At 39.3% G+C, this 14,485-nt stretch overlaps 1 protein-coding gene across 1 annotated transcript; it reads left to right on the forward strand.

The window, feature by feature from the left end:
- Positions 1-1,260: 1,260 nt before the first annotated feature.
- Positions 1,261-14,280, forward strand: fam117aa (family with sequence similarity 117 member Aa). The gene is made up of 8 exons (XM_056239871.1): positions 1,261-1,903; positions 5,425-5,573; positions 8,881-8,976; positions 9,471-9,590; positions 10,222-10,338; positions 10,420-10,546; positions 10,845-10,998; positions 13,653-14,280. Exons 1-8 carry the CDS (start codon positions 1,783-1,785, stop codon positions 13,918-13,920), a joined length of 1,152 nt encoding a protein of 383 aa, XP_056095846.1. The 5' UTR covers positions 1,261-1,782; the 3' UTR covers positions 13,921-14,280.
- Positions 14,281-14,485: the final 205 nt, after the last annotated feature.

A 14,485-nucleotide genomic window follows, 5' to 3' on the forward strand; every position in this document is an offset into this window, starting at 1 on the left:
TAAAAAGTTGTCACTCATCTTAGTTTATCGATCCACTTTTGTTCAGTGCTAACTTGAACACCTCTGAGCGTTCAAGAAATCAACAAATATGTTTGTGATTGGCTACATTGCAAAACGCTGCAAAACAAGTGGTAAAAAGAAATGTGTTTTCCAGAGCGCGATATTATTATGGAAATAACTTATCTTTGACCAGCTGCAGTTATGGGCAGCTTTTACCTCTAAAAGCAACCAGAAGCATCTATAATCTATCTATCATTAAAAAAAACTATATTGGTCGACCACTCATGCTATATTTACATTTCAATTAACAACACTTTGACACCCTGAGGTCTGGGGCCAGTTGCATAAACATAGCCATTATTTGTGTCTGTGTATACCAGTATGGCAAACTAGCAGCAGATAGTCAAGGCCAGGGGCAGTCTTACTTTCTAGTATCAAATTACACCAGTCTACCTTGTTATGTAGCCTAATTGACTTAAAACAGTTATGAACAGTCTTAAAGAAAAAAGAAAAATGGATGCCTAACCTTTAAGACTAGGCAGTTTATGCAACCAGCCCCAGCTGGTTTCACAGACAGGGCTTAGATTAAGCAGGATTAGGCTTTCGATCATTTAGGACATTTAAGTATAGCTTTTCTAAACATGCCTTAGAAATAAAAACATTACTGGTGTGCATCTCGAGACAAAACAATGGCACTGACATATTTTAAGGTCTGTCAGTGCAAGTTGCTTTCAGTTAAAACAGCTCAAACATGCATTTTAGTCTGGGACTAGACTAGATTTAAAACTCGTCGGTGAAACCAGGGGCTTATGTCTTGTCAACAATCCTTTTTGCTTCAATAAACCCAATTTCTTTCAGTTAGCAATGAGATCTGTTAACCTACCACACGTTGTTTTTGTTTGTTTGTTTATTTTACCAACAATATAAGTAATTTATTTACACATCGAATTTCTGAATTGCTACTCACTGCAGAGCCCAAAATTACGTCCAGCTCCCCCTCTCTGGACGTAAAGAGTGGAGCTAGACCTAGCGCAGCTCCACCTTCGTGGACCTAATGGGTGGAGTTATGTTTAGCGATAGGGTTATGGTAGGATTGGGGTGTGGTTTAACCGTCTATCTCCACCCACTACGTCCAGCGAGGGGAACTTGACGTCAAGCTCCACCCATTGGCTCTGCAGTGAGCAGCCTCTCCTCTCACTGCTGGAGGTAGAACTCTGACAAATATGAATCTTAATGAAGTGGGCGGGGAGAGTCGACTTTGAGAACCACCCCTAATAGATCGATGCTACCAACGACCAATAAGGTGTGAGTAGTATTTTTCAGCAGCCAATCAGAGTGGAAACATGTGTTTAGACGCTGTGCAGTGCTCTGAACCCGACACGAGCGTGTAGGTTGGCTGTTGTCAGATTTTGCACTGAAGAAGAATTGGCAGCAGCCCATACAATGTAGTTCTGCTCCTCAACTATAAGTTTACTAGGCCAAGTGGAATAAACCGTTTAGGACGGTGCATACAAGTTTGTGTTTTTTCACACAGAACTATAACGGCTTTTGTTGAAGTAATTAGTTTAGAAAAACTTCACTATCATCACAAAAGAAAGTAACGTTCGTTAGCTGACTAGCTAGCGAGTGTGCTAAATTAAAATATTTCCATAAAAACTTTATTTTTTGACGGTTAAGTTGGACGAAAACCTTTGCTGGAGTATCAGCTTTAGGTAAACGCTGGGGTTTGCGAGATTCGTGAGCTTTTGAAAGACTTTTTAAAGCTCTAAAGCGCCTGTGGGAATGTCGTGTCGGAGTGGAGTGACCCGGGTGGGTAATCAAGGACTGCAGCCCCTCCGAGCCACGGTCCCGTTTCAGCTGCAGAACCGAACAGCACCGCGCTGCTGCAAAGACACCAAAACAGGTAAAGAAAACACCCACAAAAGCGCTTTATAAATCTACCCTGTTTATTTAGTAATACTCCCAAGTGTCCTATCCACTCTAACTCTGCTCCTTTGGTAGGTGGCCTATAATAATAAAAATAACGATAACAATAATAATGTGAACGGATAATCTGCAGAGTTCTTGTGGTTTTGGCTTCAGTGCAACAGTGTTCAAGAAGTTTCTCAGTGCACTGAACGACCCCCCACCTTATTTCCTTACATGTTTTGTGGCCAAGATGGTCACAAAGCATGGCATGGGCTTGAATAAACAAAGCAGATCTGTCGTATCAAGACACTTCTGATGTCTATTTTGTATGTTATTGTTTGCCTGCAATATTTTATATACTCTGATCACTGTTTTGGCATGTTCAGCGCATAAACAGTGTGTGTCCAGTTCTCAGGAGGTCTGTTTTTCTTCACCTTAAATATCTGCAGTCAGCATCAGGAAAAACAAATTACAACTGTCACATTCCTGTGATCTGCAGTTACACACCTGGATGTCAAATTTGGAAACGATTCTTGCATTGTTTTGTGTTGCTCAAGCATTTGACTAAATATAACTATTTTAATTGTAGCTTTAGTATCATATATCAGTGTCTTCAAACTTTTTCACGCCCTCTTGGTGGATAGAGAGACTGAGCAAGGACTTTTAAAATAGATTTTAGATTTTAATGTGATAATTAATCTTCCACCAAAATTAGTTTTAGATAAGTAGTTTAGCAACAATTGTTAGACCAATGTTGAAGATCTGGGTCTTATATGATTGACATAACCGCTATATTGAACAAAAGTGCTATGTTTTTAGTAAACTTTGGTCTTAGTGTGACATTTTTCGTAGGTGTCAGGCTGTCTCAGGTATTTTGCATCAACATTTCATCAACTAGGTGAGAATACTTTGAAAGTCTTGTCTTTAGTTTTAGGACAATGTGTGAATCACAAAGGGTCTTTAGTTCTGAGTGCAACCAGATCGTCACAATGCACAAGCCTTGTGGAGACAGAGGAGTAGGTCTGCCACGCAACAATCTACAGAGAGAGATAGAATGACCAAAATAATTTTTGTTTTATTGTTACCAAGGCGGTAAACAACAAATCCCTCTGGTCTCTTAGCATTTGTGCTCTTGCTTATTGAGTCATGTGCGCTATAGCCCACACAGTACGAGGCAAAAAGCTCCACTGATTTCCACAGAACTGGAACACCAGTCATTCAAGAAGTTCTACACACTCCCTCCTCATAGCTCGCGTATTCATTAAATGTTTAGCATTTCTTTTAGCTACCAATATGAGTATAATTTTCTCAGCTTGAATTCCTTTGTGCAAAATTCAGGAGTTTTTCCCAAAAAATCAGTGCTGAATATGCGGGGGGAATAAAGTCAGATCGTTTTCTTCTTGGTCTGTTCATGTGTAATCTGTTTATTAAAGCAAATACGTTCTTAAGCTTCTTTAACCATCACTGAATTTAGCACAATATCATGGCATGTGTTTATATGCTTTGTGCGCACAAAGGAGCACAAGCGGTGGCCAGAGGTTGTGTTCATAGTGTTAGGATGTTCGGCGTAAATTTAGTCCATATGCCAGTATGTGTATTTTTGTATCCTGCCCACTCTGCTTGAAGGGTATGGTTTTAAACTATGCAGCTCATTGGCCGTGTTCATCCATGTGCAGCCTCATCGAGAAAACACAAACGCATGAAACCTGTCAAGAACATGTCCAAGTCATGTTTAAACCCATATATATATGTGTGTGTGACACTTTACAATAAGGTTTCATGACTTAACATTAGTTAACTACTTTAGTGAACTAAGAATGAACAATACTTTACAACATTTATTAATCTTAGGTAATGTTAATTGCTCATTGTTAGTTGCAAATGTTTTGCTCATTGTTAGTTCATGTTAGTTACCGTAATATATTAACTAATGTTCACAAATGAGACCTTATTGTCAAGTGTTACCCACACACACACACACACACACACACACAGCAAATATATATATATATATATATATATATATAATATATAGGTATCACATTACTATTTCTTGCATTACGGTAATAAGAATCAAGTGGAAATGTGCTTAATATGCAAAAAGACTTAATTTGCCAAAAAAGAGGTTTTGTTTTATTTATGCTAATGTATATTCTCGTGAGATTCACTTATACATATATTCTTGCAAAATATCAGATTAACCATACATATGCCTCTAACCTTACAATGTCACAATCTTCTGCACACAGTCACCCAACCTGCTTTATTCCACACCCTCAAACTCCATGACAAAATACACTCTGTACAAGACAAGTATGCCTTGTTTAACACCCATGAGTAAACTTCCACCATCAAAAGTCTCCCGAAGCCACTGCAAAGACCCCAGGGGCGGGGAGAGGTGAATGGATTGAGGAAGGACCTGACAAGGTCGGAGATCAGGTGTACCATTATTAGTTTCTATGACATGATCAATGCACAGAAGAAAACGATCCCGTGTACATGTGAAAATGATCCTCTGGAGTATTTCGGGCAGGAGCCTAAGAACAACCTTGTCTACAGTGTGTTGATGAAGCAAGCACCAGGATGTTCAGCATCCGTTACGACAACAGCGTCTATTTATAATGAGTCTTTCATGCTGGGAATGTGTCTCAGTGTGATTTACAAGTGGCTGAAATGCCAACTCATGGGAAAAATATGAAAGGATTATTATTAAACGCAAACAAACATCATCAGAAACACATTTAATGTCAGAGCTGTGGCACAGCTGCTAGCTGATCTCATACTCCTCCTTTCTGGCTATCTATGGAAATTCAGGCTTTAGTGAATCAGTTTTTCCGTTAAAATGTTGTACCTTTTGTCAGTCCAATCAACTGATTTTAAAATGAGTAGACCATCTCATTCATAATGACTTTTTGCTTTCATGCAAATTAAGCGCATTTCTGACCTGATTTTCATTATCGTAATGCTAAAATAGTACTGAAATGCAAATAAGATATTTGGAGTTTTTATACATTTAAAATAAAATTATTCTGTTTTTTAAAAATTCTTTACCTTTTGCCAGTCCAATTAAATTAATCAAAAAGGAGTTTACATCTAGCTTATTGTTCACACTACAAATGGAGACCAGTCTCAGCTCCACTGATTTCCACAGAACTGGAACACCAGTCATTCAAGAAGTTCTACACACTCCCTCCTCATAGCTCGCGTATTCATTAAATGTTTAGCATTTCTTTTAGCTACCAATATGAGTTTTTCCGTTAAAATGTTGTACCTTTTGTCAGTCCAATCAACTGATTTTAAAATGAGTAGACCATCTCATTCATAATGACTTTTTGCTTTCGTGCAAATTAAGCGCATTTCTGACCTGATTTTGAGTCGGTCTTAGCAAGTTGCATTGTGGGAGACAATACTTTTATTTTATTTTAAATTGTTGAATTCTATTTATAAAAAAAAAAAAAGAGACTCATCTCACTGTTTTCATTCTCTCACTCTGTGTCCCCTGTCCTGTCTGTGTAGCCGAGTGCAAGACGAAGGGCCGCCCGCCGAAGCCAACCTTGCGACGCACATTGTCTCTGGACACTTTGGTGGGACCGTACCTGCAGGGCAGTTGGCCGAGGGAACCAGAGTGTCAGCCCGTTACCTGTGTCAATGACAAGGCCACACAGGTGAGAACTATTTGGTTTGGGAGGACTATTCCTTTAACCCAGTCAGTGATATTAATAGCAAACAAAGGAGGTCCTGTCTGACCATGTGCAGTGAAGTCTTTACTACTCAGTGGGGAGTAAAACAAACCGTTGGTTAGATCTGCGCTATGTGATAAAACAACTCTACTTAATTCTGTATGTGTAAGTTGTAACACTTTTGTTGTTTGCAAAGTATATTTCTTAAATGGCCGTGGCATGGCGGGTTTGTATAAGAAAGCTGAAGTCACAGGGTTGCTAGTGAAAGATCTTAGCTTTGGGGAGAAAGAGTTCGGCTGGTAATGGAAGGAGTTTAGGAAAACACAACTGGGAACGGCAGCCATATTGTTTTTTTCCAAATGGTTTCCATATGGGTTCCTGGAGCACTGCTCCAACATGCCTGCTGGGGTTGGCCATATTCAGTCAGACACAAAAGTTGAAAGTCTTTCTGCTGGGGCTGTTCATTTTTTTTTTTTTTTTGGTTACCGTGTGATTCTAATTCGATTCAATTTCAGTTGTTTAGATTTTGATTCATATGGACATAATCTAATGATCAAAAGTTTGGGCTCAGTAACATTAAATAATACATTTTTAAATAAATGAATACCTTTATTCAGCATTGACACCAATGACATCAAAAGTGACAGTAACAACTTTTATTATGTTACTTTAAGAGCTGTTTATTTTAACTTCCTATTCATCATTGAATCTTGAAAGCAGCACAACTAAAAAAAAAAGTTTCTTGAGCACCAAATCAGGATATTAGAATGATTTCTGAAGGATTGTATGACAGTAATGATGCTGAAAATACCATCACAGGAATAAATTACATTTTAAAATATATTCATATAGAAAACAGTTATTTTAAATTGAAATAATATTTCACAATATTACTGTTTTTACAGGTTACTGTTTTTGTTCAAATAAATGCAGCCTTGGTGTGAGCATATGAGACCTCTTTTAATGTTTGTGTATTTTAGTTATAATGTCCATTTTGCTTACAAATGAAAGAAATTCTCTCTTTGTAAATTCTGGAAATAATACTGTGAAATGGGGCTGCGTGATAATGGCTTACATTTCATCAGAATTATTGCACTTTCATGTAAGCACAAATCAAGAGATTCATATGCATGGTTTATTTCACCTCTTCTAGTTTCCTGATTTATTATATTTAGTCAAATTATATAAATCAAATAAATTCACACATTAAATACATTTGTTTAATAATTTTTTTTATTAAACAAATATTTTTTTAACAAAAAATTAAATATTACTTCCAATACAGTTCCTCACTGAGATGTAGTCGCAGCAAACAGCACAAGCGTCTTTGTGAACAAACACAAATTGGCTGTTTGACACTTTCGTTTGAGCAGAATATTGCAACGGAGATTAAACACCAACATACATGTTTGGCAGTGTTTTCAGATCAGAGAGCACGTACACATGGTTGCCAGTTTGGGAAGATTAAGTAAAACACGTCTTGTTACCAATGCAAGATTCGACATTTGTGGTATGGAAAAAAAAAAAAACACACTTTGAGGATGAACAACCAGTGGGCAAATATCTTGACGATTATGATTAATTAATCGTGAGAAGCATTAATCGAGATCACCATTAAATGACAGATAACTCATCTTTTTGGAATATTTTAAATAAAAAAAACTGTCTCATAGCAGCCATTTGTTTTTGAAATTGCATAGCAACACCCTGGCAACCATCCTACAAAGATTTAGAAATGTACTTGTATTTCTAAGACTAGAGATATTCCTAACACTTTGCATCAGACCACCTCATTGCTTTGCTGATTTCCGAGAGCAGTGTCTGTTTGGATGGTGGTCGCTTCCTTCATAGATGCTGCATCCAGTCTGGCTGTGTCTCTCAGCAGGTGATCTGCTATGCTTGCAGTGATAACCGGTCACCCAAAAAAAGGTTTTGTTTAACATGACCTTCATAGTGACCGTCCCCCTCAACCCCTCCCACACACACACACACACACACACAATGCACAAGCAGATGCACGCCCCATACACACCCTACTTTCATATATTCACTTTGTTTCATTGACGAACAAATACAGCTCATTTTTAATGGACTTGCAACAGTTAACAATTGTACAGTCTTAAGACACTCTCAACTCTGTCCAACCCCCGATCCGAACGCCCACTTGAGTGCAGACGGGGACTTCTGAAACTTTAGCCAGCATCTAGCGTGCTGTGCATACAGACCCTCGAACCTAATGTCCGTTTATAGGCGTAATGCCACGGCAGCCTGGTGTGGGCGGGCAGACAAGCGGGTGTCCAGGCAGAAAGGAATCAGGGCTGAATTTAAATTTAAATCGACTCGCACCCCTGCCCCCGCTCAGCCACGTGAAACCTCCAGCCACTGAGCGGACGTGCTTAGTTCTGATCTCGCACCCTGGGGGCCGGAGGTGATGACATGTTTTAATATGGGTTACTCCAACTGCGTGTTGTTACATTAGCTTCCCAACCGCACAATATATTCGTGACCTCTGACAGACACAGGAAAAGAGGGACCTGACATAGGAGGAGGACACTTTTTTGGGTTACGGTAGGCTCTGAGATGGAGCTAAGTGATTGGGTAACTTGGAGAAAATCGTTCAGTGTTCGGCGATATAGTGTGCTAGTGTGCACTAGGTGGGCTCTTACTTCTTTCCAGAGTCAGCAGGATATCATGACGGTATGCACGTGTCTGTCTGTATGAGTGCACTTGAGTACAAACACGTTTGTTTTTTTCTTCCACATCTATGAAATGTGGTGCAGCGGAGTCAGTGGTTTCTATCATGCACGTCTCCGCACAGCTGTGTGTTGGGCGTATGTGTTTGTTCCAGGTGTGTCACATATTATGTCCTGTATTCAAATACACTTAGTGAGGCGCGGAAGCAGCTTTCAGTTCCATTTGTGAAATACAGAAAAACATGTCAACACTTGGTGAATGTTGTGCACCTCTCTCAGGAACGGATGCTTTCGCTCGAACTGGTGCATGAAAGAACAGAACCGCTTTGCATTGTGTTTGTCTCTGTTAAAAGAGGGTGTGTTATAAGCTGTCTTGTGTTCAGTGGAAAGGTCTGGAATACTTTATGCAAAGACTCAGGGTGTTTAGGATAGTTGGTATTCAGTGAAAGGAGGTTCAGTTTTGATTATCCTGAATGAGCTGAAGCTTTTTTGTGATGTCTCTGAGAAACCATTTTTGGTGTGAGTATTTGAAAATCAGTAACTTTAAAATTAAAACACTTTGAAAGTCAAATGAATGCTTGCTTTCTCTCTTTTCTTAGACTCCTAGTTCCTGGATAGAGGAGACAAGGGGGCGGAGAGGGGGCGGTGGTCACAAGCGCTCGGCATCATGGGGTAGCGCTGAACACCTTCGAGAGGTAAGTATTTGATGTTGGGTGGAAAATGTTGTTTGCTATTTGAGACTAAAAGTAGTCCTACTAAGAACTGTCAATTGGCCTACATTCAAATCTCATGTTTTTTTTTATTTTTTATCGGAGCCAGTATAATTGTTTAAATCTATTAATTCCAAGGATTGGTAGCTGGGATAGACTGTTAAATTTGTAAAAAAAAAAAGTTGTAAATAACAAGAAAATAGTTCAAAGACATGAAGTACCATTCTATTTGTATCCAAATATTGGATCCATATCCATAATCATTATTACATGATTAAATAATATATAAACAGTTGAAATACACACTACCGTTCTATAGTTGGTAAGATTTTTGTGAAATGTTTTTGAAAGAAGTCTTTCTGTTGTGCTCACCAAGGCTGCATTTATTTATTTTTAGCAGTAGCCATAGCAGTTAGCTTTCAGCTCTCTTCTGCACGTTATAAATTTACATCTGATACGTAATGTTTCTCTTCTCTCAGGTTGCTAAACTTCGCCAGTCCTTACAAAAACGCTCCAGACATGCACCTCCTGCCATGGACTGTGACCACACTCACCAACACATGCACACCAGCCAAACACACACACCTGGAAGTACACAGGTAAACATGAACACAAACCTGAACAATTTCAGAATGTATCAAGTAAAGCTCGTTCACAGTAGTGACATCAACGGAACAGTTAAGGGCATTTATAAAGGTTGTGCTTGTTTATGAGCTGTGATTATGAGCTAAGCCTCTCAATTGGACCCACGTCTCACTAGCAACAGAGATTTAAAAACAGAGCAGCTTTACTTAGATGGTGTCAGTGAGCTACAGCCATTGATATGGCGCACACACACAAACACACACACACAGCTGGTTATGTTATGTAGCAGTGGCTCTCTTTGTACAGTAGAATATTTAAATAGAGGTGAGAATATGCACAAATCTGTTTGCATTAGATGCATGTTTATCATATTACATGTACATACAGGTTAATCTCATGTGTTCAGGTTACGCTTAACCACAAAACCGAAATATATATATATATTTTTTTTTTCAATCGTTAACTCCCCCCCCCCCCCCCGAATGAATCGCACAATTCTTAATTTTAGATTGAAATAAGACCAGACATTTTTATTTCACATCAGAACCCCAACACATATTAAAATTTGTAGCTTTTCTGTAAACTTTGTCACTTGTAGACATTTTGGTTTATAGGTCTCTCTGGTTGTTGTGTGTGTGTGTACAGACGATGCCCCTCGTTCCACTGAGCCGATTGGCCCCCAGACTGAGACGCAGTGTGGAAGGACTGAACCTGGAGCTGGAGGGAGTCTTTGTGTCTGAAACAGCAAAGGAACAGCACAAAGTCAGTGTGTGTTTGTATGTACTTGTATTTCTGACATACAATTTCAGCTCAAAATCATCTGTAACCACTGTGTGTTTTTAGATCCTTGATGTACCAGATGGTCACAGAGCCCCCGTCCCAGCTCAGAGGTACAGCAGCGCTTCACAGAGTGACCCTTCTCCTGCCCAAATGTCCCCATCACACTCTCCCTGCACCATCACAGATGCCGGTCAGTCACTCTCTTTGGTTGATTGAACGAACGACGTGTCCAGTAGTAATATAGTAAATGTTATATCCAATATAAGTAGGTCTATTTTTGCCATTTTAATGTTCCATTTGAAATTGGTACAAGACGGCAAGGATGTATGTGTTCATAGACTAACAATTAAAAAATAGTCTAAACTTGCTCTTAGTTATGCCATTCATATTTTATCATTGCATGACAGTAAGTCTGTGTAAAATTGTTAATTTTGAAATATGTGTTTGGCTGATGATTCTGTTTCTCTGGCTATGTGTGTTGTGTTTAGATATGATTGTGTGCGGGCCGCTCTGTCCGCCTTCCTCTCCTCCTCTATGTATGTCTGAGCCGCCGTCCTCATCTCCTCGTCCCAACAAGACGTACGTCTTCCAGAGAGAACCTCCAGAGGGCTGCGAGAGAGTACGTGTGTCCGAAGAGGCCATGTAAGTTCAGCGCAAACACAACCTTCTGTATGTGATCAAAAACATGAACTAGGCATATCAATTGAACACATTGATATAGTGTTATTAATAGTGTTGGTGATAATCAATATTCCTGTCTGCCACAATAATGTAAATGACATTCTCTTGATTTAGGGGCTCTTCTCAGCAAAAATTGATAATCTGGGTTAGGGGTTGAACGACTTCAGATTTTTTTTAAAGTCAACATTTATGTGATGAAAGTCGAGTCGACGTCGACTAGTCGGTGATGACATCATTGATGAACAAATAAACCTGAACCACGAGCTGAGACTCGAACGCGGGTTTCCTTGTGCACAGCTATGGCATATGACACAGCGCTCCTACATAACAGCTTATTTTTGTCAGTTCTTTTGTCTTTGGGTCATTATATTTCTCACAGATTTCTGCTCGTTCTAAATCAGGTATAGATAAAGTAACACAGTAACATTACATTTATTTGGATGCTTTAGTGTGAGAGAGAGCGTTTGCATGTGAAAATTGCACCAGGCAGCGTCTCTCTACTAATAGTGAAGCTGTGAGTTTTAATTACTTTTCAGTTTCTAAGCTATTTTATTGATAAATCACAGAACAGAGTTTACAATACATTTCTGCGCTACTGAATGATTGTGTGCGCGCGATCTTCACGTGATATGCGCGCTACTGTGTGTGTGCGTGCGTAATAGAGCAGTTTAGAACAACGATTAACTTACATGTACAATAAGCTGTGTAAAACGTGCATTCACGTGATCAATTTTGAGCATCCAGATGGTATAATCAAACCTATCTTGTGGAGGGCTCTCTGAGTATGCATTTATTTGTAATTTTAACTGAAACGGATCTTAAAAGTTGTCTTATCCTGTTGCGCTCTCTATAGGCCATGAATGATCAGTGACTAGTCTGTTCAATCCCTTATCTGGGTAGAATATTTAATTAACATTTATTTAATCAGGGTGCTTAAAGTCTTAAACTCATGTGTATCAAATGTAATGCCATAAGAAGTCATAAATACCTTAAACTGTAAAAGAAAAGTAATAATTTCAAGAGGTCTTAAATTTGGGGACAGAAAACATGAATCGCGATATGGCTTAATAATCTATTTAAAATACGGCACTGTTGCGCGTTCTACAGGCTCGTGCTTTCAGAGCAGTTCACAAGCAGTGAATATTGCGCATTTATGACAAGCGATAGCTTATTGATCTACTGTTGATGAGTTAACATTGTTTACCTTCTGGTTTTATATCATACCTGCAAATTCGTCACATTTCTGAAGCAGCTGCATTAGGCCTGTAGCGGCGCGTCGATGACGTCGACGCTTCGACGTCAAAAATTCGTCGACGTCATATTTTTTTGTCGACGCTTCTTTATTTATTTATGTATTTATTTTTTTTGCACCGTTCCCGGCGGCACAGCTCGCCACACACACGTGGGAGACCGAAACATTGCAGAATCGAGGACGAAACAGCAACCTCTTCACAGAATTCACAACAAAGCCATGCAAAAGTCCCAACAAAAGAAAAAGTCCTAAAAAACCCCAGCTCGCACTAAATCATCGAAGGTATGGGAATACTTCAAATTTAGTCCCAAACGTAAAGGTGTCGTTATTTGCGCTCTTTGTCAAATGGAGTTGACATCCCAAGTCTCCCGCATAGTGATAGCGGCTCCCTGATGACCGCAAATTAGTTAAAATCTCCCGGAATCTAGAGCTCGCGAGCTCCAAACCGTGTAGCGCGCGCAGCGAGGGAGAGAGCGAGAGACCTTGCGCGTGTGTGTGCAAATGTGCGTGTGTGCCTTATGAAGCGCATGTAAACCCCACCCCCGTCAACAAAACCGAAAAATCAGTCCGGATGTTTTTTATGAGCACTGAAAACATTAAAATGAGCACCACATCCAAGTGTGATAGGGCTCATTTGAGTAGCCTACCAAACATTTTACAGTGTAGATACTCTGTAAGAACCAGATCAAAATTGTTGTGCATTGAATGTGCACTCCTGCAATTTCCATGTTACAAAAAAGAATCGTTCAATTAGTCGTTAGATTAGTCGACTAATCGATAAAATAATCGACAGACTAATCGTTTAATTAATAATCGTTTACCCCAGCCCTAAGCTGCATAGGGTTTACCGCTGTATTTCTGCTGTTCCATAAGCTCCACCTACTGTTAGAGAGTGAAATTCCAATGCCATTCAGCCTGTGGATCGAAAAGAAGCTAATGTGCTAATTCCAAAAATCTAAACAATTAGGATAAGAGTTGTATTTTAATCATTTAAAATATAATGATTTATAATTTGACTCATTTAAAAAAAAAAAAAAAATGTTTAAAGGCTGAAATGTGAGGTCTATCATTTTATAAACCTTTTTGTTTTCATCAAAACTTGTATTATTACCTGTAACTGTAGTTGTTTAAATCATGTTATGGTTTGGATGTTACTATAGATGTAACTCTACCCAGTTCATACTTCATACGGTATTGTTTATTTGTGCAGTCTGAAAAAAAAGGTCTTGAAAAGGCTTACATTGGATTTTAAAAACCCTGAAGATACCCTGTATCTGCTTATCATGCAGTTAATTTCATTAAACCAATCATTTGATCAATCGATCCTAATATTAACCGTTTTCAAAACGTCAATTCTTTTCAGCCTTGCCTGTCATGGAAATGCCCCTCTTCAGCCTTCCTGCCCTGACCCAAACAAGGTGAATTTCACGCCTCACGGTGGCTCCGCCTTCTGCCCTGTCAGTCTCCTCAAGCCCCTCCTCCCTTCAATGGACCTCTTATTCCGCGGCCTGTCTGTTTCCCCCGTCACTGGCTGTTCGGCTCAAAGTGCCGCCCCCTGCCAGACACCGGGACATGGTGTGGGTGGTTATTTGAGCGGCGCCCTCCCAGACCCTACCGCCACCTCTCTGTGAATGGGGGACATGCACAGCAAAAAGAAAGAAAAACAAAAGAATGGTGTGCCTTTGTTCCTATCATCAGAGACTTGGACATTAAAGCGTTTCAGAGAGAAGTAGCTTTTCTAGAAACAGCTCATGCCATCCACCCGGTAAATGATTTGTTTTGATCGGCACAGAGATTTAAAAAATCATGATGGAAGAATGAAATGGACAACTTTTCGTCCACTATAGTGGACTCTCTCCAATGTGATTTGCCGGCGACCTTTTGATCTGAGGACACTCCACTTGGCACTTGTGATCATTTTGTTTCACGTTATAGCAATTACCTATTGGTATGTTTCCTCTAATTTCTATAAAACTATATTGATGACTATTCATCAAATGTATAAGAATATATTTTTAGCTCTGTCAGAACAGAAAATGGTCATTTTGAACATTCATTATAATATTTTGTCTATTGGACAGACTATCAAACATATGTGTTTCAAGCCTGACCCACTCCATGATGATTTTACAGAGCTGTGGATGAGTTTCTTAATTCAGCATTTACAGATAACACGAAAGAGACACTAAGAGAGTC

The sequence above is a fragment of the Rhinichthys klamathensis genome, unplaced genomic scaffold (assembly GCF_029890125.1).
Source record: "Rhinichthys klamathensis goyatoka isolate OS25496 unplaced genomic scaffold, OSU_Roscu_1.1 h1tg000571l_1, whole genome shotgun sequence".
NCBI lineage: Eukaryota > Metazoa > Chordata > Actinopteri > Cypriniformes > Leuciscidae > Rhinichthys > Rhinichthys klamathensis.